General features: G+C 55.1%; 1 protein-coding gene across 1 annotated transcript; it reads left to right on the top strand.

The window, feature by feature from the left end:
- Positions 1–2,402: 2,402 nt before the first annotated feature.
- Positions 2,403–20,864, top strand: ISM2 (isthmin 2). The gene is made up of 6 exons (XM_086613827.1): positions 2,403–2,540; positions 17,166–17,426; positions 17,893–18,268; positions 19,111–19,251; positions 19,762–19,839; positions 20,347–20,864. The coding sequence occupies exons 1-6, from the start codon at positions 2,403–2,405 to the stop codon at positions 20,862–20,864; spliced, it is 1,512 nt and encodes a 503-aa protein (XP_086469953.1).
- Positions 20,865–21,126: the final 262 nt, after the last annotated feature.

The raw sequence follows: 21,126 nt of genomic DNA, 5'->3' as shown, positions 1-21,126 counted from the left end.
GGTAACAATGCATGTTAAAAGAAAAAAAAAAAAAAAAAAAAAAAAACAAAACACTGGAGAAAAAACTGCTTGGGGAAAAAAAAAATCCATTCAGATATATTCTATGTTCTGCATAATAAAGACTTTAAAAAAAAAGCTATATTGTGATTACTGTGATTATTTTTTTTCTTCTTAATGCTAATGAGGCCTTTTCCCTGTTAGGGAGACCAGACCCTCTTCTGCTTCCTTCCTAATCCCTCTACCACCCTCAAAAAAAAAAAAAAAAAAAAAAGACAGTTTTGTACTGGAATGGCTGGGTAAAGCCATAACCTGATTGAGAGCTCAGATAGACCAGTGTCCCCCTCCTAGCCTTGGAATCCAGAGCCAGGAAACCTTGCATGTGAGATGGATGCTTAGCTGTTTCGTATCACTTGAGTCCCTCATGCAGCAACAGCCCCAACGCACAGTCTAGAGAAGCTGCTTCTGTTGTGGAGAGACAGGTCTGCAGAGGTTACTGCTGTCCTGATGTGCAACACTCCTGCGAGTGCCCGCTGCAGCTCCGTGCTAGCCATGTAAAGCTGGCTCCGCTCGCAAGTCAGGCAGCTACCCTCGGGTGCTGTTAGAGTGTCAGGCTGCTATCAGCTGTCATGCTGCTAATGAGATGTTTGAAAGGGCTTCTTGATCCATCTCGCCTGGGATTCTTGACCTCACATCTGTCTTGCAGTCTGTGCCTTGTTTTAAACATTTCCTTCCATTCATCTCAGACCTAAGTTTGCATGAACCAGATGTCGGTATTTGAAAAGGAGGTGCAGGTCCTGTCCTCAGCTGTGGGTGCACAAACAGGCCCAGGTGATTTGCACGGTTGTGCTAAGGCTGCCGTAGAAACGTTGGACTTTGTTTTCCCATGCTTGGTGTCCCTTTCTGGGGTCTCTGCCAGCACTGGCACGTTTCTTCAGGGGCCTGCAAAACATCCTTTCAGTGCCTTTCCCTAATAATTTCTTTCAGGCTGATGAATGCCAGTGATCATGGAAAAGATGCTCTCTAGACCCCAAGTAAACAGCCACACCGTATTTCCAAGGGGCTTTGGGGCTCGAAAACATGCTGCCAGCACAGGGGAGAGCAGATCAAAGAATAAAGACTTATTTTGAGTGATGGAAACTTCCTCCCGCAGCTCGGGAACAGCCGGAGCTTTCACTGGGGAGCACAGAGCCCTGTTTCTGCCACGGGCTGGCCCAGCTGGGAGGTGGCCCCATCCCTACTCGCCAGCGGAGCGGCCCCAGCCCCGGCGCTGCAGCGGGGGGCGGCCTTCGCAAGCGGAATCCGGCTCCGCGCACGAAAGCCTTCCTCCCCGGGGGCGAGGCGGGAGGCTTTGAGGCCCCAGCCCCGGCCCGGCTCCCGCCGCTCCATCCTCGGCGCCCCCATCCTCCCCACCTCATGCGGCCGGGCCGGAGCCCGCGGCCGCCCCGCCCCGCCTCGCCGGGAGGGCGCTGCCCCGGCGCTGCGGCGGGGGCTCACCCGCAGGGAAGCGCCCGGTGTCGCGGGGCTTGTGCAAGGCCGGCGCCGCCGAGTCGAGCCGCCGCCCGGGAGCGGAACAAAGAGCCCCGGGCCGGGCTGGCCCCGCCGGAGGGGCAGCGCCCCGCGGGGCACCGCCGGGCAAAGGGGGTCGCGGCCGCCCGGACCATGCAGCTGCCGGCAGGGGAGGAGCGGCCGGCGGCGCCCCGGAGGGGGCAGCGCTCGGAGGGAGCGGGGGGAGGTCTGGCAGCGCCGGCAGCCCCCGAGCGGGGCAGGGGCGCGGCGGGGCCGTGCCCGGGGCTGGCCGCTGCGCCGCTCGCCCGGGAGGGGCTTGACCGCGCTTCATGCGAGAAGGAGCCTCTCCCCGGCGGGGAGCGGCCGCCCGCCCGCCCGCGCCCTCCCTCCGGTGCCCGGCGTTGCTTGAAGAGCCGCGGCAGCACCGCGGAGTGACTCGGCTGGGGGAGGAGAAGAGGAGGAAAAGAAATCAGATTGCCGAAAGGATTAGGAAGGGGGGTGGGGAGGCGAAGCCCTTTCTTCCCCCCCCCCCCCCCCCCCCCACACACGCACACTTGTGAGGCTTTTCAGAGTTATCCTTCAGCATCAGTGGCACCGGCAGGCTAGCACGGGGGAGCAGCGACACCGAAACGTGCTCGGCAAACTGCAAGAGAGATCAGAGGGAACGGAGCGGCCGGGAGCGGCCCGGGCCGGCGGACCCTGCCCCGGACCCTGCCCGCACACGAGGGGGGCTGCGTTTCCCGTCTGCGATATTTTTTTTTTTTTTTTTTTTTTTTTTAAATTTTCCCTGCTCCTCTCGCTTCCCCGAGGAAGGACGGGGTTTGTAGCTCTACGGGCGGGCGGGCTGCCGGGCCGCCTGCCCTGGGCAGGCGAGGTGGGGCGAGAGGGAGGGAGAGATGCCTCCGATTAGAGGGAAAGTCCTGCTCATCCTCGGCTTCGTTTTTCTGACAACTTTCCTGGCTGCGGTGAGGGGGCTGCCTGTGAGGAAACAGCGCAGCAACAGCCCGAAGGAGAGGAGCTCCAAACTGGCGGAGGTAAGGCAGCCTTTGGGGAAGGATGGAGAGCGGGGAGGGTGCTGGGGCGAGCCCCTCCTCGGTCTCCGCACCCTCTCCCGTGCCCGGGAAGGCTGAGAAGGGCAGCCGGCCACATGGGCGGTCATCGGGACTCCTTCGGATGCCGTTGTGCATCTCCGAAGGGGGCAGCTTCCAACACGTGTCCCCGCGGCCGGGCCGCCCGGAGCCCGGGTGGAAAAGCAGCAGCGGAGAGAAGCCGGGTTCCGGGTCGCCCTTCACTGGGCTGTCTGTGAAAAGGCAGAGCCCTTTCCCGTTCTCCAGGATTTTTCGGGTAGCCTCAGGTCTTTGCATTGCACAGAGGCTGGAGGAAAGGGGCCGGGCTAGGTGCTCTGAGATGGGGGCCGAGCGCCGTGACCCAGTGCCCGGGAAGATCCGTTGCCCCCAGGGGGCACCGTCCCTCGTAGGAGAGAGGGGTCCGGCCGCAGCCCGACCTGCGGGAAAATGAGCGAGGTTGGTGGCTTGCCAGGAACTCCGAAACTCCGCTACTGCAAACATAAGACGTGACGGATTTCAGCCACCTTCCCTCCTTCCTGCTGGGATGGTCGGCCCTGGGGCGGATTCCAGCGTGGTCATGCTCCGTTATCGTCCTGGCAGCCCGTGCCCCGTCCAGCGTCCCCCGGGCAGGCGGTCCCGGGAGCCCCCACGGGCTGTAAGGGGAGGTTCCGGGGCTGCCCCTCTCGCTCCACCGAGAGCCGGATCCTGGCCAGTGCTGGCTTCGGAGCGCCGATCAGGGAAGGGGGATGTTCAGCAGGCAGTGAAGGACTGGTCAGACTGGGAACCAACTGGTGGGACCTGATGGGGATAGCACGAAGGGAACAGGGAAGAAACGAACTACTAGGAGAGCAGGGAGAAGGGTTTAGACAACTGAATGGTTAAAACAAGCTGTTTCCATCTTGAAACTGTTCTCTAGAGAAAAAGTGGTTCAGGCAGCAGAACTGTGTTTAAAAAATACCCTTTTGAAGAATGCTACTGCTAAAAGCAAGTGAAAGGAATAAGTGGGAAAAGTGGCGATACGAGAAGGTCGAGCATGACAGGGTAAGAGCAGCTCAGCCCTTGCTGATGATACACAGCACTATGGGAAGCGGCAGGTTTGATCTGCAGCATTGGTCAGACTGGCAGAGGAGGTGCGGAGTGATGGGAATATACCTTACTGCTAGTTACTGCCGAAACGTGGTGCTGATCTGTGGAGGAATCATGCCGGCAGCTCCTGTCGGACCCACTAAACTCCATTCCAGCATGAAAGTCAGGGAACAATCTTAAAGAAGAAATCTGCCACATGGTGGCCAGCAGGCAAGAAAAGGCACAGGATGTGTCCAGCCAAGTACCACCAGTTGAACCTGGTCATGGTTTTTACTGGAGCATGGACCAAGCATATGCAGACAGGTCTGCTGGGGATGTTACGTGCTGTAACGCTGGTTATACCATGTTGGTGCTGTACTTGCTTGTGAAACTTCAAACATAGACATAGATGCCGGTTCACTCGACAGACAAATGCCAGGCGCAGTATGCTCAGGCTCCGGCTGCAGAGGGAGTAGGGACTTATAGTTGAAATCCAGGGAAGTATTGCAGCCCTGTGGCAGAGGGCATAGGATAGGGACAAACTGCATGTTAGGAAGCTGTGCAGGTCCCCACCACGGGATCCTGCGGTGCAATCTCAGGCTCCTTTTTATCTGATGTCTAGAATATATTGGGAAGCGGGGCGAGCTGCTGTCAGTCCCAGTTTGAGAATGGCTGTGAATGAGGGGCGTTGTGCGGCCAGCCAAAGATCACATACGGCACCTACATAGCTCAGCCTCTGTCCCCGGGACCTTTGCTTCTCGCAGAAATACAAATATACAAGAAGTTTACAGGCAAAGATTTGAGAGTGGAGGTAAGGAACAAGGAGGAAGATGAAAACTGGATTCCTCTGGGGGTCTGCTGGTGCTCTCACACTCCCATGCACACCCTGCATCCCTCGGGGTACTGGCTGCACAGTTTGCACGGCAGGGAGAAAGTGGTAGGTATCGGCATGTTTCTTCTAGCTGCGTTTTGGGAGGAAATGTTCTGTTTCTGGTGCGTGCAGGGGAGAATTTGGAGTAGTCGTGCCTGGCTGTTTGAACTAAAGCAGAGAGCACAAGCGCAGCAGTATGGTGGTTAAAAAAAAAAATCCAGAGTGATTTTGGGTCATATGCACAGATGGTTCCTGTTGCAGTGCTGATAGGTCCTGTCTCTATGGCAGCAGGGCAGCCACAGCTGGAGTATTGGTTACACTATGGGTAATGCCCTACAGATGTGGGTAGAATGAAGGGGGCCGGGAGGAGAAAAATAGAAATGACGGAGCAGAGCAGATAGACAATCAAAACCATTAAAGAATTACATAACTTGGGCTTATTTTAATTTAACATCTTTATTTAAAGCAAACCTTTTCCCCCGGTTTAGAATTGAATGGGAATTTTTATAATCTGTGCTGAGCCTCAGAGTTGCGCTTCTATACTAAAGTAATTTAGAAAAATAAAAACCATTAAGGTTTTCAGTAAATTTTTGAGTTAGAAAGTTTTCTAATTGTAGGAAGGATGGAGGGAACACGTGGTTTATCTTTGGGCCATAGCCTTACTGGTGTGTCCCAAAGTCCTGTACCTCAGTCAGGTTCTGTTACTTCCAGCCATTACCAAAGGAGCAAACACTTGCATTTAGGTTTTCTCAGCTGCGATACTGTGCAGAAAAGCTCTGCTGAGTTACACTGGGCTCACCATAAGCAACAGATGTAGTGAGAATATTTTCTATTTCTTCAGTTTACTTGACTGGAAGTTGAAAAGGCACAATACTTTCCAAACTGTGGCTTTAATCTAACGAGAGAAGATACCTGCTCATTCGGAGGCTTTTTGGCAATGTTTGGGAAGGCAGGTGGGCTGTGAAGCAGCAGGCAGGTGTACAGCAGGGTTTTTAGAAGCGCTTTTTCAGGTTGGATGCATCACACTGATGTGGGCAGAAATGTGACAGGTCCAAGCGCTGACCCATGCCAGCGACTCTTCAAATTTGAGTAACTGAATACTTGGAAAAACTTGTGTCCCTTGTGGGGACAAGTGGAGCTTGTGGAGACAAGGGACAGCTCATCACATTTCTTAATGCTTTATTTATTTATGAAGTCAGGGGTTTAAATTCAAAATATGTTTTAATAGACTCACTGGATTTCAAAATATTGGCTTTGAGCATTGTTAATAGATGTTTGGATTCTTTCTGACTGATACCAATCGGTTCCAGTGCTCTTCTAATAAACAGAAAATAGCTAATATTCTAACACGCTAGAAATGTAAACGCTAGAAGTGATTAGATCTGTGTGAATTGACACAACTGCTTCAATACTTCCATAGAAATAATAGTACCAGCGGCGACGGTGATGGAGGTGTTGGTAGTGAGTGTCCCAGCAGTGATGGGGTGCAGCAGAGCAAGCCGATGATGTTTTATGGAGAATCCAAGCTGTCCAGCCCAGCTCCATTGGCTTGGTGGGTGCTCCTTCACAGGAGAGAACTGCTCTGAGAGAGAGGGCCAAAGCAACGGCAGCAAGCTCCCCAGGACACCCAGGGGTGTTACTGCGGGGCTGGGACAGGGGCAGGGTGAGAAACCAGGCTGGAGCTTGCTCTTGGAGTTCCCCTGGTCTGAGGCTGCGAGCAAAGCAAATCTGGCGTCTGCGATAAGAGATAACGGAGGGCAACAAAAGAAATGCCAAGTGTAGCGCAAGGGCTGTAGTTGGCTGCAAATCAGTGGGTTTGCACAGCACCATCTGGTATGACTGGCACCTGGCCCCTGAGGAGTAAGGAAACGATTAACAACAGTACCTATTATTTACTGGTTACACCAGGCAGCTGGAGCGGCAATGGGAAACTACATTTCAAACTGAAGGTCTACACCAAGACGTTTTGCTTGCTGATTAAAAGTCAGGGGTAGCAGTCTTGATTTAAATTGACCTGCCCTGCGCATGGGCGGTCTGAGTGCAGAGGAGTGCATAAGAATTCAACGTATAGCAGTGACTGGTGCCTGGCTGGAGATACCAGCAAGCGGAGAGTGAAGGAGCTCCAAAGCTACGTGGCGTGGCTCCGCTAGATAAAAAGCATTAAAGGGAAATATCAGCCAGGCTTGAGTGGAGTTTGTCGGGAGACTGTAAGTAGGGGTAGCCCTGTCATTTGGGAGCCTAACACACTGCCTGGGGAGACCCCAGGAATGGGCACAGATGTCCATGGGAGCTCCCACCTACGTCCCCCAGGTCTTGGTCTCTCTGGACTCCCCCAGAGCTGTCTGGCCGACAAGATCTCACTTTCCCTAGAGCCATCTCCCTGCAGTGGATCTCCCGCTCTCTCCACGTCTGTCCTGCATGGGGACACCCCGCCGCCCTGGCGGGAGGGCTCAGCCACGGGGCGAACGGGCGGCCGGGCCGGTGTTGGCTGCCGGCACAGCCGGATCCCCGCGGCCACGGCGGGCTGTGTCAGTAGCAGAGTCATTTTGCCTGCGGATGTGCTTTTTACCTTTTCATTTCTTCAGCAATTAAGCGTTCTTGTCCCTGGCTTTGTCCTTGGCGGAGGTCGGATTTGCGGGTACAAAACGTGCACTGAAGCATCCTTCCGCTCTGAAAGGGGCTCTTTGTGCGCAGGGAGGGACTTCGCCCTTTGTAGCAAATTCCCTTTTGAGAAGTGCCAAATTATCTTAGTCAACACAGTTGAAAACCCTCCCGCCCTGGGGCCGAGGCAGGAGCAGAAACAAAGGGGAGCCGGGTGTAGGGAAGCTGCCCGACAAGGGGGCTTCTTCCCTTTTCACTGCACAAATAGGTCTGCTGCGGTCCCATTGTCACAATCAAAGGGGTTCCTGTAAAAGGCACTTGTAAGGGGAAGAGATTAGGCATAAATCGCTCCACAGGGCATCCCGGCCCTCTCTCTGCCTTCCCAAAAGCTCCTGCTCTTGCAGACCTCCTTAAAGACAGGCAGGCTGGGGACCCATCTTGCCTCCAACCACGATCCCTCCAAGCCCAGCGAGGTGACAAGAGGAGTGTGCTGGGGATTAATTCCTGCTTTCCTCTTGTCAGAGTCTTCGAGGTAGGGAGAGCAAACCAGGGATCATCTGTTTTCCATAATATCAATGAATATTCTTCCACTCAGAATAATCCCTAGAACAAGATGCCCAGACGCTTCCCATAGGGAAGCCTGGGCTACAGTCGTGACAGCAAGGTGGCCCATGCTGTCCAGCGTCTTCAAAGCAAATGTGGTCAGCCAGAGGCTTGTTTTTTGTTTAAAATACTGGAGCTTGTAGCCAAGCTTCCAAGAAGCAGGGAAGAGATTGCAGCCATGTTTCAGTGTGAAAATGTTTCCATTTCAGACAGAAGCTTGCAAAAGTGCAAGGACTCCAAGGACTTCCTTTTTTTTGTTGTTGTTTTTGTAGATTATTTTTGCAGGGAACCTTCATTAGGTTGTCAGATGCTTTTACACGGCCAGCTATAAAAGCCTACGTGGTATTGCTTCCAGGCAGTTTAGTTTCTGAACGTTCCCTTTGTGTAGGGACTCCTGGGGCTTGTCTGAGAAGCTGTTATGAGATATACTTCATCTCAGTATTTATGAGACGAAGATACCAAAAAGATGGTGACCTACCTGGCCTCTGAGCCCCAGGTGGCTCTTGGCGTGAAGAGCACCAACGCCTCCTGGGCTGCAGGTTTGTTTAGTCTCCCAGGGGAGGATAGAGCTTCAAAGGGAACAGAATTCAGTAAATTGCTGCCTTCTGCTGGTCCCCGGCACCACTGGATGGACACGAGGTAGGGATCCAGCTGCAGATGGCCAGGAGGCACCTGTGCAGGCAGGGAAGAGGTGTTGTCTTGGATCAGGAGCTGTTGGTTGGCATGGTCTGCCAAGGCCTTATCTAGCACGCAGGACTTGAGGTGCAAGGCAGGGCTGGGAACATGTCCGCAGCCAAGGGAGCCTCCATCACATAGGGCACAGCGGGAGGCTGGCACATGGCATGGGTACGGTGCCCTCCAGGTGAGCCGGTGCCCTTCAGATGAGCCATCCTCCATCCCAGCCCCGGCAGCCTCAGCTTGGGGGACAAGCAAGCCAGCACTGGCTCTTTCCTGGCAGCTGAGCCCATTTGCAGGATGGCCAGGAGGTGCTGCAGGAGGTGCCCCACCAGCAGAGGGCTGGCACTTCTTTGCCTCCCTGGGATGTCCTCTCTTCCCCACCACTTCAGCTCTCCCTCCTGCTGCCCTCTCTGCCGTCCCCTTCATCTGCGGCTGCTCCCAAAATCCGTGGGGAGGCCAGCTGTGCCATGCCATGCAGGACCTGCAGTGAGACAAAGTGTTGTACAGATGTCTTCATGTCCCCTCTGTGGTGGTATTACATGGTTAAGCTGGCTGCTCCTTAAAAACTGAAGATCTCTCAGGGAAGCATCTAGTTCTCTTCTGGGAAGCATCGGCAGGGTGGCCTCCTCATGCCTCTAGTGGAGGAGATGTGGAGCTGCCCAGAGGTGCTGTGGGTGTCTCGGGATCAGCTTGGCTTCCCCGCACCTGGGATTACAGCTCGGCTATTGCACGTCTGTACCCACCCTGGGAACCAGTCCTGGGGTTACAGCTGAGGTCCTGCTGGGGAGTGACCAGCCAAAGGGAAGAGTAGGGTTAACTAAGGACTAAAATGCTGGGGAAGTGGAGCTCCCCATTGGATGTGCCCTTGCTTTCTTCTGACTTTGGACTTTCCTCTGCAGCCCTGCAAGTCTCAGGCTCTCATCTGATGGGGAAAAAAAGTAATTATTTTTTGGTGAGGCACTTAGAAGTAGCAGGGACTGTCCTGGAAAACCTTATGAACAAGTGAGTTATGAACGACACAGACTGGAGCTGGAGAGGAAGGTTCCCCTACCCTGAGACACTTTCTCCACCCCACACTGATGTGCGGGAGTCATTCAATCCTGTCACTGGGCTGGGGCGGGGAGCCAAGCTCACCCTTGGGCCGGAGAGCTGCAGCCAAGCACCTGGGTCAGGGGCTGCGAGTCACCCCAGCTTTGCCCCTTCGGGAAGCCAAAATGCAGCATCTCTGCCTGGATCCCTTCCCGTGCGGGGCGTGGAGATGCTCAGAGTCCAGCTCAGATACCCATTTTGCCTGCTGTTGAAGGGATCCCCAATGGATTTGCATCTGTGTGGTCGGCTGCCTTCCCTGCCCCGCTGCCTGCATGGGAGGGCGCAGCCTGTGCAGCCTGCATGGGACCTTGTGCACCCTGCGTGGGACAGGGGAAGTGGGTGCCCCCTGCTCTCCCGCCTGCCCTGCATCCCCCTACACTGCAACCCCTTCTAGCAGGCTGGGGGACAGGAGGAGGCTCGTGTTGGTCCAATCCCTCCAGTTTCTGCACTTGCTTTGCTCCATTTGTTTTTTTTTTTTTTCCCTTTACAGTTTTGCCTGGGCTGTGGCAGGGAGGGAAGCAGCAGCTGGAGCAGTCGGAGGGTTATGGGTGTGCAGGCTAACAAATGTGGATCATTAGCTGGAACAAGTTAATGGTTACTGAAGCACATGGGGTTTAGAGCTGGAACAAGTTAACAGCAACTTGACCCGATGCATTAAGAGCTCACGTGTATTACAGCTCAGCTACGTTAACAGAAAACGTGTGCCCTAGCAGGAGCATTTGCTAGAGAGCACCAGACGGCCTGGATGTGTGTCTGCTCACCTCTCCAGGGGACCTCTCCGTGCAGTCCCTGCAGGGCCCTGCTCCTGTACCGCTGCTGTGCTGTATCAGAGCAGGTCCCAGCTGCCCTGGCTGCAGCAGAAGTCTCAGGGGTACCTTCCTCCCCAGGTGAGGGTGCCTTGCCATCGACTGGGCTCCTCCTAGCGGACACCACCTGTCAAGGGTCGGCCCTTGGACCTGTGCCGTTGGGCAGAGTCTCTGGTGCAAGGACAGCCCCGGCTGCTGTGCTGGGACATGTCAGCAGTGCTAACCAGATGCCCCGGCTTATCCACTGCAAAGCCTGTGTTGTTCATTTGTGTGGGACGGGGCAGGTGGGGAGGAGAAGCTGAGCTGTGATGGACCTTCCTGAGAGCCTTCTCCAAGTACAACATGGGAGACCTGCATCTATTTCTGGCCTTGCTGCAGCCTACCTGAGAGACCTGGGTCCAGGTCATTTTCTTTGTCTGCAAAATGGGGATTTTACAGCATTTGTCTCAGTGTTAAAGAGGGAAAAGATCTTCATGGTAGAGAAGCACCTGCTTGTGACACTGAGGAGGGCAACAGCCAGGCATGGTGAGAGGTGAAAAGCCACCAGGCTCCTACTTGTTCTCCTTGTGTCACGAGTGACCTCAGGAGTTGGCTGAGGATGGCATGGGCAAGTTACTTGTCAGTACACCCACAGGAGAGCTAGCTGCAGTGATAGGGGCTGGGCTGTGCCAACGGGGACGCGCAGTGTGGCACACTGACAGCAGCCTGGCCAACTGTCCTGTTTTCGGTCTCTCACAAAGTCAACTACACGGGGTCCTTCCTCCTCACGGTGCTGCATGCTGCTGCTTCTCTGTGCTGTGATGTCTTCTGCTCCAGGGCTGGCTCTGCCTCAGGGACAACTGAGTCACCAACCTTGGAAAGAGTTTTGAGATTACAGTTCTCACAAATGTGAGACATGAAAATAAATGAGAGACATGAAAATAAATGAGAGATGAGGAAGCCCTTGATGCTGCCTCCTGCAGCTCCCTACTCAAGATGGTTGGGATGAAGCTATTTAGAAAAGAGTGATTCCATATGATCTTAAGTATTTTGATAACTTCATGAAAATTATAATCATGAGGGCATAATAATTATCTGTATAGCCCACAGTTTGCTGCTGGCTCCTGCTGGTCTGTCATGAACAGGATCTGCCCATGCAGGCGTGGTAACTGAGTGCCTTGTCTCTTCCAAGAGCTCTTGCAGAGCTCTCCCAAAACCTGGAGGGAGATGCCTGTGTCTTCATTTAAAAAAAAAACCACCAAAACCAGCACTCAAGTGTGAGTTGATCCGGAGGTGGACCAGTGCATAGAGCAGTTGAGTGATCACAGTCCTGCTGTTTACTTGTGCCACGGCCCCTTTGCGGGCAGTAGGGTAACCCAGCATGGAAGAAGAGGGAGGCAGCTGCAGGTATCCACTGCCTTAAATTACCTCTGGCAGATCTTCCAGAGCTCACCTGTCAAAACCCTGAATGATGGCTCCTGCTAAACCACCTGCCTATAAGTCTAAAGGTGTTGTGTCTGATCATTTGGATTGTGGCTCGAGAGAGCTTACAGACAGTAACAGGGACTGGGTGGCATCTTCACCATCTCCATTTTCTTATAGGTACCCACCCAGCTCTTGACACCTCTAGAAGCCTGCTGTGCTTTGGCACAGTTCTGGGAAATCTGTTAAGCCAGTGATGTGCTGATGGGTAGCAGAGGTCACTTGTCTGATGTGTGTCCAGTGGATTTTCCATCTGGCTGACAGAGTGTGCCAGTGGATGGGTTGTGTGTACCAGTGGATGGGTTATGAGTTTGTGGATGGGTTGTGAGCTGGGACCATCAAACTATAGCCCTCAAGAGGCTTTTTTAGCTGTCTGGGCTAAAAAAGCCCTGTCCTTGAGCAGTGTCTGTGGTGGGGTCATCAAGGAGAGAGCATGCCCAGCACTAGGGGAGGGAAGCAGCGTGGTAGCACACTGCATTTGTTCCTGTTGATTACCTTGCTGTTCAACCTGCCTTTATTTTAAAGAGACTTAACAGTGTCACTTGTTAGCACTGGAAAAACCTCCCCTTTCTCCCACTCCCACCAGCGAAAGCTGTCCTGAGCCTTTCTGCAAACTGCAGCCCCAGAGCTGCCCCCAGACAGACTGGGCTTCCTTCTGAAGCAACCAACCAGTGTCTTTCTGCTTCCATAGCTTTATAGTAAAACCTGCTCTGGAGTTGTTCCTGCCTGGTTTCAGTCCACAGATAAATTTATTTTGAAAGCCTTCTCCACATCTTTGCAGCTCATTTAGGTGAATATGGGAGGAAAAGTTTTATGGTTAAAAGAAAAAAAAAAAAAGGAAAAAATGTTCTGATTTCTATTTCGTATTTGGCTAATTCATAAGTGGGCACGTTTGCAACAAACTGCAGGACAGATTTTAAAATAATGTTGGAGGGAGCTTGGAGGAAAGAATAGGAAGACACTTGTGTAGACTCAGCTCTATTCAGAAAAAGGTCAATAGTTCTTCTGGTGGGCTCTTGTTTCAGTACAGCGTGGTAAAACCGTTCAAAGGAAACCTAACGCAAGCAGTAATGATTAAGAAACAAAACCCCCCATTCCTTGTAATTACAGCCCAGTGCGACATCAGCCTTTAGCAAACACGTCATTTTCTTCGCTGCAGTGTTAACAAGCCCAGAGCACAGCCTGAACGTTGCCTCTGATCTGACTCCCATCTGCACAGGTTTTCTTGGTTCAAGCTGAACGAGTTCATGTGCTCGCTAATTGGCTCGGGATAGGTGTGGGTGGAAGTTGCATCTTCTGAGCTTGTCCTATGCTGGGGACTCGCTGGCTCTGCCGCGCTGATGCACAGGCTCCAGCAGTGCTTTGCTCCTCTGGGAGTTATCTCAAGTGTACTTGGCTTGGGTTTAACCCTGTGATGAGGAGCAGCTCTGTTCAACAACATATGTAGTTACAAGCAGCGCTACTGGTGGGTTCACTGGCAACTTGCAGAGCCTACAGAGATGCTGAGGAACGTGCTGGAGGAACAAGTACCTGTGGTTGTGGTGGCAGCATAGTGGTGTCCCTGGTTGCCAAAGGGCGGGCAGTACAGGGACTAGTCTGTTGATGTTTTCAGATTTTAAACTGCTGTAGGAGCTGAGATGAGGTCCCTTCCAACCCTGACCATTCTATGATTCTGTGATTCTATGTCACATCTCTAATCATTTTTATGTAAGAGCTGCAACATGTGAACATCGGTGCTTTCTTAACCCAGGTTTAGTTCAGAGTATTAGAGAAGTTTATAGCAGAATTGCAGATTTTTAGACCAGAAGAAATCATTAGATCCTTGAATTCTTCCCTAGTACAGATGTGGTACGTATGTGTTGAGCCCAGTGACATGGGTTTGACTGTTTCCACAAGAGATATTGCCACTTTCCTTGTTAGCTTGTTCCTGTGGTTAATCACCTACGGCATTAAAAGCACCATTCTTATTCCTCAGTTGAACTTGTCTGGCTTTGACTCAGACATGTTGGTTCTTATTACGTGTTTCTGTTCTGGATTAGAGAGACTCTGGTGCCTGATGGATTATTGCCTTAAAGAACTGGGAAATCAAGTCATTGCTTTCTCTTTTTAACATGACAAACAAATTGAATTATACAAATCTTTCACTGGAAAAGTCTTTCCATCACTGGAAATGGTTTTGTGGCTGCTCTCTTTGCCATCTACAGATTTCCAAGCAATTTTAGTAGAGATGTATGGACTAGAAATGGGAAAATATCAGCCTTTAGTCTAGAGAAATGATGTGTGGCCTTTCTCCACACCTTCTCCATACACTCTGTCGCCCGTGTTGTGTACAAAGTAGGCACAACACTGGGGTGAACTGCTGACAAGTTCCTTCCCCTTCCTAACATCTTTGCTGAACTGGTGCCCCAAGATGTTTAGGTGGTCAGTCCTACATGTGGGAGAGCCTGGACTGTGTGGGAAGGGCTCATGGGTTGGTAGGGAGGCGGGTGTGGTCCTGCTTATAGCCTTCAGTCTAAACATGGTCTTCACACATGGAAAAAGCATGCTCTTCCCAAGTGCTGCCCCAGAGTTTCTCTCAGGCTTCTGCCCTGGAAACCCTTATTCTCAGCCAGGCAGGATATCACAAGCGTATGCAGAAGGAGCTGTGGCAATTCCCGCTTCAGCTTTTTCTTTTACTTGGTGCTGGCTGGTCGCAGGAGAAGGCTGGAGCTCGGCTGCAAGATATTGGTGACTTCCTGGCACTGCGCTCCCTGCTTCTGCGGTGTAGTAGCAAGTGTCCTTCCCCAGTGGCAGGAGAAGGGATCTGCTGACGACCAGCTCTGCAACAGTTTACAGCCTTTCTCCTGTGCTCCGTGGAGAGCGAGGGAGTAGAGTTTTTACTCTGGACAGGCCAGCTCTTCTCTTCCCTTAGCTGATGCACTGCAGCGGCTTAGCTCTAGGCTTGATAGCTTTATCCGGCTGTGTCCTAGGCATGGCAGAGGAGTGGGTGAGTGTCACACGGCAGGACTGTGACCCTCAAGGGCAGCTGCCTGCATGGCTGGCAGGAGCCCCTTGGTGACGTGGAGAAGACGCATCTGCCCGTCAGGATCATGGTGCTATGGATGCTCTGATCTGGAGGGAGCACTGGACCTCATAGGACCTTGTGCAATCCATGGCTTGGTCACCTGGGGCAGGGTGCTGAACTCCTTGCTCAGGAGGGACATCTTCTGACGCAGGGACAAATTTTAACCCAGCAAAGCCTCAGAGCAATGCAGACATCAGGAGGAGAGAAGGGATGGGTGGCACAGTGCAGTGACCATTGTTGAAGGACTCTGTACCATCCAGGGCAGACGTTCCTGAGCTCTTTATGCCTCCAGAGGATTTGGGAGCTGAGGGAGCTCTGTTTGCCCTGTGACATTCTTGCAGCCAGTTTCCCTGGGGCAGTTTTTCATTTTCCCTGTGGGAATAGTACTCTGAATTTCTTGAGCTTGTTTGGGCGTAAAATCTGAATTAGGCACTGAGTGTAAGTTTGGAGGCTTGGAGTCTGTTCCTGGCTCGCTTGCTCTCATGTCCTTGAGTGAGCTCGGATCCTGTTGCTAGAGGAGACCTCGCTTTCCAAGTGTATGAAATTTGGGTTGTCCGTGAAATGAGCTTACCCAGCCTCAATAAGCTCATTGCAAATTAGGCAGGAGTGCCAGCCTCGCCGGGCTGTTGGCAGCCCCTTGTGCAGGGGTTGCGTTGGGCACGCGCAGCTGGCAGCAAACCCAGCACCAGCGGGCAGCGTTGTGCGGCCAGCACTGGGACACGGCCAGGTTTGCCTGCTCGGACCCTCTTGCTGTTTCTGCTCCGCCTGGGCTCCTCCTTGCTCTCTGCCAGGGGGTCCCTGGGCACAAGAGGAGACCTGACGAGGGACTGGGACACTGGGAGACAGCTCGGAGCACAACCGAGCACCTTCCCATGGGTCCTTCCCAAAACCGTTGTGGTTTCAGAGGAGGGCAGAGGGAGCTGGGAGAGGAAGGTGCAGGCAGAGGGGTCTATCTGTGCCCACGTTTGCTGCCAGCAGTGCCACAGGAGCCCTAATGTCCAGGGAGAGGGGCGAGCCCCGAACAGTCTCACCGGGCAGCACAGGCTCCCTCCTCCCCACAGCCCTCTCTCCTCTGGGCCCATCTGGTGAAGTCTGTCACCAGCCCTTCCCTGCGCCCAGCCTGCTCTGGGCAGCAGCCAAGGGACCAGCAGCGTCCGTGCTGCTCTTTTCCCTCCCCCGGGGATGGGAAGGGGGGTTCGCGGGCTTTGATGTGCGGGCACAGGGCTGGGGACAGGCTGTGTGCGCTCATGAGAGCCTGGCCAGGCTCCAGCTGCCTTTGAAGTGCTCCAGTGATCAGGATGAAAGGGAGGGGAGTCCTTCCCCAAACCATCTGGCTCTAATTGCAGGTAGAAATGCCTCTCTGCGTCCCAGTGGGGAGGGGGCACACCACTCTCTTCGTTAATCCCACGCCTCTCAGCTGGGCTGGCGTGAAGAGCGAGAGCTTGGGAACAAAAGGGGGTTTCAGCTGGGCAGCCAGAAATAGGCAGCCACTGGCAGAGACGATGGGGGTTCGGGCACCTCGGCTCCCAGCCCCGAGCTGCGAGCCCCCCAGGCCTTCCAGGGGATGGCTGTGTTGCAGGGGAGCTTTGCCAGTTGTTCCCATCTCCGGTTTCTCGGGTGCACTGGAGCCTGCTGGCCCTTTGACTCGTGCCTTTTTGTGCTGGCGTGCGCCAAGCGCAGGGACGAGGAACGTGGGAACTCGGCGCGAGCCTGGCCATTTGGCAGGGTTCACTGGCTGCTTCCCCGTGCCCCTGGCCGGCTGGCGCTGCCGCCTTGGCACGGCTCCCTGCCCGCTCCCTGCCTGCTGCCCTTGAGCCTCCTGGGCAGGGCTGGCCATGAAGCACCACGTGCCACCGCAGCAGCGGTTAGAGTCATTGGCAGCACTGGCGAGTAAGTTCTGTTGTCCTCTTCAAGTGGGCATCTTCCCTTTCCCAAGGAATGAAGGTAGTATTAAACATGAGCTCTGGTAACCCTGTGACCAGAAGCAGCCCTTGCCATTACCCATCTCCAATGACCAAGCAATGGCTGAAAGGAGAGAGCGAGAAATGGAAAGCCAGGCAAGATGGGCAATGGGACCCCAGAGGAATGCAGAGAGGGTGGTCGTGAGGAAAGGAAGCACCAGCCTGAATAGACCTGTAGGTTGTTCATGTGCGGTGGGGCCATGTCCTGGCACAGCACAGGCCACTGGGTATTAACTTGATTAATTACCATGTTAATTGCTGCCCTGATGCTGCAATAAGATGGAGCAGGGGAACCGTTTGGTGCAGGAGACCAGACTCCCCTTTGCTGGGTAGCAGTTTACTCCCTGCACAGCCACCCTCAGGAGATGTCCTCACTGCCTCTTCCTTCTGCAGGTCTCTGCCTCATCCGACCCCCGTTCGGCAGGGAACGAGGAGCTGCCGCCATCGGGCAAGGCGCGGGGGCTGAGGCGAAGCGGGCAGGCTGGCCCTCGGCGGCACAGGCGCCGTGGGGTGGCTCAGCAGGCTGCCAGGAGCCCAACGGTGCCCCAGCCTGGCAGCGCTGGCCGGGAGGAGAGCCTGCCCTTCGTGCTGGACCTGCAGAGCTTGCCAGGGCTGGCCAATGTGGACCTGAGTGCCCAGAATCCCAACATCCAGGTGGGGAGCAGGTCTGGGTGTGCTGTGGGGGGATGCGGGCAAGTGCTGCATGTGCTCCTAAGCCTCATTTGGTTCCCTGAGAGGGAAGATCTCATGAGCGTGGTCCATGTGGCTGCTGCCATCTGTTTTCTTGGTAACTACCAGATGCAAATAGATGACACAGACAAGTGCCTTGCAAGAGGAATTCACTCATTGCCTTTTTAGAGCAGGAGCAAACACTCCTACCGGAGTGACTTCTCAATTTCTGAGGGTGGTGTTGGTCCCTGTGGGTGACAATCAGCCCCTGGACTCCTACTCTGCCCGTGCTCAGTCTCTCCAGTTGAGGTGAGACACTCTTGCACTCATCACGTGGTCCTGTGGCCCGAACCATCTCTGGCCTCTCGGACTGGGAACCAGTGCATGGGCTGCTAGGTCTGTCCCAGGGCTATGCCCCAGCTCACTGCCCTGCCTCCTATCTGGCCTCCAGGTGACCATCGAAGTGGTGGATGATCCTCAGGCCGAGATGGAGATGGACTTGTTGAAGGAGACAAGCAATGACTGGTCTCTGACGTCCTCTGAGTGGCTGTCCCACAAGGACCTCTTCTGGCCCCTCTTCTGGGAATACACTGACCCTGCTGAGGAGGAGGAGGAAGAGGAGGAGGAAGAGGAGGAAGAAGAAGATGACAACCTGGATGTAGGAGACAGGGAGGAGGAAGAGGAGGAGGAGGAGGAGGAGGAGGAGGAGGAGGATTACACAGCAGAGTATGAGGAGGAGGAGTCTATGCTCAGTGGAGTAGGAGGTGACTGGGACCAGCGGTGGCCCGGGCAGAAGAACTGGATCTTTAAGGAAAAATACAATTACGGTGAGTCCTCTTGAGTGTGCACAGCTGCCCTGCAGACCGGTGCTGCCCTCCACTGCCCTGCCTGACCCACAGCCCTGTCTCGCTGCAGGGGGAACAGCCCTGCACCCAGGATCACAACACAGTGGTGCTCAGCTCCTATTTAAAAAATAAGCAAGCGTGCTGAGGAGCAAGGCGGGCACCCAGCTGGGCTGCCAGTGATTGGACATGGCAGCGTCCCAGGAGAAATTGCCCTTGCATGTAATCACACTGGATCATGAAATCTGGCAAAGGCATGCTCAGATAAGAAATATGGTGTAAATGATTGATGGCAAATGCTGCTGCCATTGACTCTGGTCCCTGCAGTAACACCAGTGCCAGAAGCTTTTGCCACAGACCTGGGCAACTCCCAGGAGAGGAGCTGCAGAGATGTAGATGGCAGATGCCAGTGGGCAGACAAGCCACGACACCACAGCAGCTCTCTCCAGCTTCTCAGCCACAAGCTCAAAACCAGTCGACCTTTGCTAACACATGATGCTTCAGCATCATTCCAGTGTATCGGGCAGTTTTGGTGAGGACAGGCATGGGCAGCAATGCCTGTCAGTCGGTCTGACCATGACCAAAGCTGTGGGAACGAGAGCCTTTGCTCAGGGGCTGCTTCCCTGAGATTGCCAGTGAGGACAGGGTTGGCCTTTGGCATCACGTGGCATCTCTCTGTGCCCCAGGCAGCACTGGCCCTGTGTCCCTGTAAAGGTCATCTCAGGGACAGGGCAGAGCTGAGGGAGGTCCCGGGTGGCTGCTGGCTCCCCTCCTGCTGAGGCTTTGCTGAGGACCACCACTCTCTGCCTCTCCCTTGCTGTGCACAGACTATGAAGACGAGGAGGAGTGGAGCCCGTGGTCCCCTTGCAGCATCACCTGTGGCAGCGGCAACCAGAAGAGGACCCGGTCCTGTGGCTACGCTTGCACAGCAACAGAGTCGAGGACCTGTGACCTGCCGCGCTGTCCTGGTGAGCTCTCAGCCGTACCAGTGCGTGGGTGTTGTCCGACCCTGTCGTGGGCTGGTCCCCTGCTGCTGTGTGCTGGGCATTGCTCATGCTTCAAGAGCTAGATATGTTTAATGTGATCTGGGCTACTGACCGTGAGGGTTTGTTTCCACGAAGAGGGGGCTTTGTGGCTCCCCAAGCAGTTAGGTGGTGCCCAAGGGTGCTAAAGCTGGTGTCCAGCTTGGTGTGCGACTCCTTGCACCGCTCACACTGGGAGCTTGAAATCCCCTCCTGAGGCATTCTGAGAGCCAGCCTCGTTCCCTGGGATTTGTGTAACCTACAGCCTTGGGCAGGTCTGTCCTGCGTATCTTGCTGCTGGCCCTTCCTTCCAGGTGCGGGACCGTGTCACCAAAGCAGTGATGGGAGAGGGGGTGGAAGATGGATGGTGTCTGGTGCCCTTATGGAGGAAAAAATCCCACCACTCCTCCTGGTGTTCAGCCTGGCTCTTTGGTTTATTTTTTTTCCCCTCTCAAGGAGCAGAGGGGGAAATGGTCTTCCCCACAGAGGAGACGCCTTTCAAAAGCGACAACACCACAGAGCCGTTCAACTCAGGTCAGCCTCTGCCTCTCCCTTGCACTGGGGGCTTCAGTGCCAGACCCCGCAGGGGGTGTAGCTGGCTGGTGGGGAGGTCTCTGCCAAGGGCTCCCGCATCTGGTGTCCAGACCCGAGTCACCCAAACAACTGCCATGTGCAGGCTTCGGCAGTCGTGCTGGCAAACCCAGTTCTTCTGACAACGTGGTCCTGCTTTACAGTGCAGTGGCTGAGGCCAACCTGCTGCCTGCCCTTTCCTGTGAGGGCATGCTGCCAGCCCGGCAGCCGCTGTAGCGATGGGTGCCCCAGGCAGAGACCCTGCAAGGGGCAGCCCTGCCCCAGCACAAAACCCCTTCCCTCTGCCACTGCCTCAGAGATGGAGCCTGGCTCCAGCTCGTCCCAAGAGCCTGGCTGCTCCTGCCTGGCCATTGCAGGCTCCGCCGGTGGTGCCGGCGAGGCAAATGGCAGCTGGGTAAAGCGGGGCGCGGGCTGCGCGTGCCCTCACCCTTTCGGTGCCCTCCCCCCCAGAGGTGGACAGCTGTGAGAAGTGGCTGAACTGCAAGAGCGACTTCCTCACCAAGTACCTGAGCAAGGTGCTGACGGACCTGCCCAGCTGCCCCTGCTCCTACCCGCTGGAGGCCGTCTACAGTGCCGTCAACCTGCGGGATGAGCGGCAGGGCAAGAGCTTCCGATGGCGGGACGCCAGCGGCCCCAAGGAGCGCCTGGATATCTACAAGCCCACGGCACGCTTCTGCCTGCGCTCCATGCTCTCCCTTGACAGCACCACCCTGGCTGCCCAGCACTGCTGCTACGACGAGCACACCCGCCTCATCACCCGCGGCAAGGGGGCCGGCGTCCCCAACCTCATCAGCACCGAGTTCTCCCCGGAGCTGCACTACAAGGTGGACATGCTGCCCTGGATTCTCTGCAAGGGCGACTGGAGCCGCTACCATGCTGTCCGGCCCCCCAACAACGGGCGCCGGTGTGCCGACAACCCCGCCGAGGAGGAGTACCTCTCCCAGCTGCAGGAGGCCAAGGAATACTAGCCGCAGCCACGCTCGGGGAAGCCACGGCCACCGCTGGCTCACACCCTGGCCCAGCCTGGTGAAGCCCCGGCCCTGCTTGTGGGCTCCTCGCTGGCGCCGGGCACAACGGGGAGGATGCGCCGTCCATCTTGTCCCCTCACTCAGAGGGACGCCTCGACCCTCCTCGGATTTCCGAGGGCACCGGCGGTTATTGCGGTGCAATCCCTGCCGTGGCACCTGGGGCAGTCCCGCACACCGGGGTGCCTGGGCGGGCGCGCGGGAA

The sequence above is a fragment of the Tauraco erythrolophus genome, chromosome 6 (assembly GCF_009769465.1).
Source record: "Tauraco erythrolophus isolate bTauEry1 chromosome 6, bTauEry1.pri, whole genome shotgun sequence".
In the NCBI taxonomy this organism is placed as follows: Eukaryota; Metazoa; Chordata; class Aves; order Musophagiformes; family Musophagidae; genus Tauraco; species Tauraco erythrolophus.
The sequence above is the reverse complement of the archived record's forward strand: the minus strand, read 5'-3'. Positions and strand labels throughout refer to the sequence as shown.

Bases quoted from the DNA above. Each gene is read 5' to 3' on its own strand.
- ISM2 (XM_086613827.1), top strand. From the start codon at position 2,403: ATGCCTCCGATTAGAGGGAAAGTCCTGCTCATCCTCGGCTTCGTTTTT. The intron at 19,252-19,761 runs GTGAGCTCTCAG...TCCCCTCTCAAG, and splicing joins TGACCTGCCGCGCTGTCCTG to GAGCAGAGGGGGAAATGGTC. The intron at 19,840-20,346 runs GTCAGCCTCTGC...CCTCCCCCCCAG, and splicing joins CACAGAGCCGTTCAACTCAG to AGGTGGACAGCTGTGAGAAG.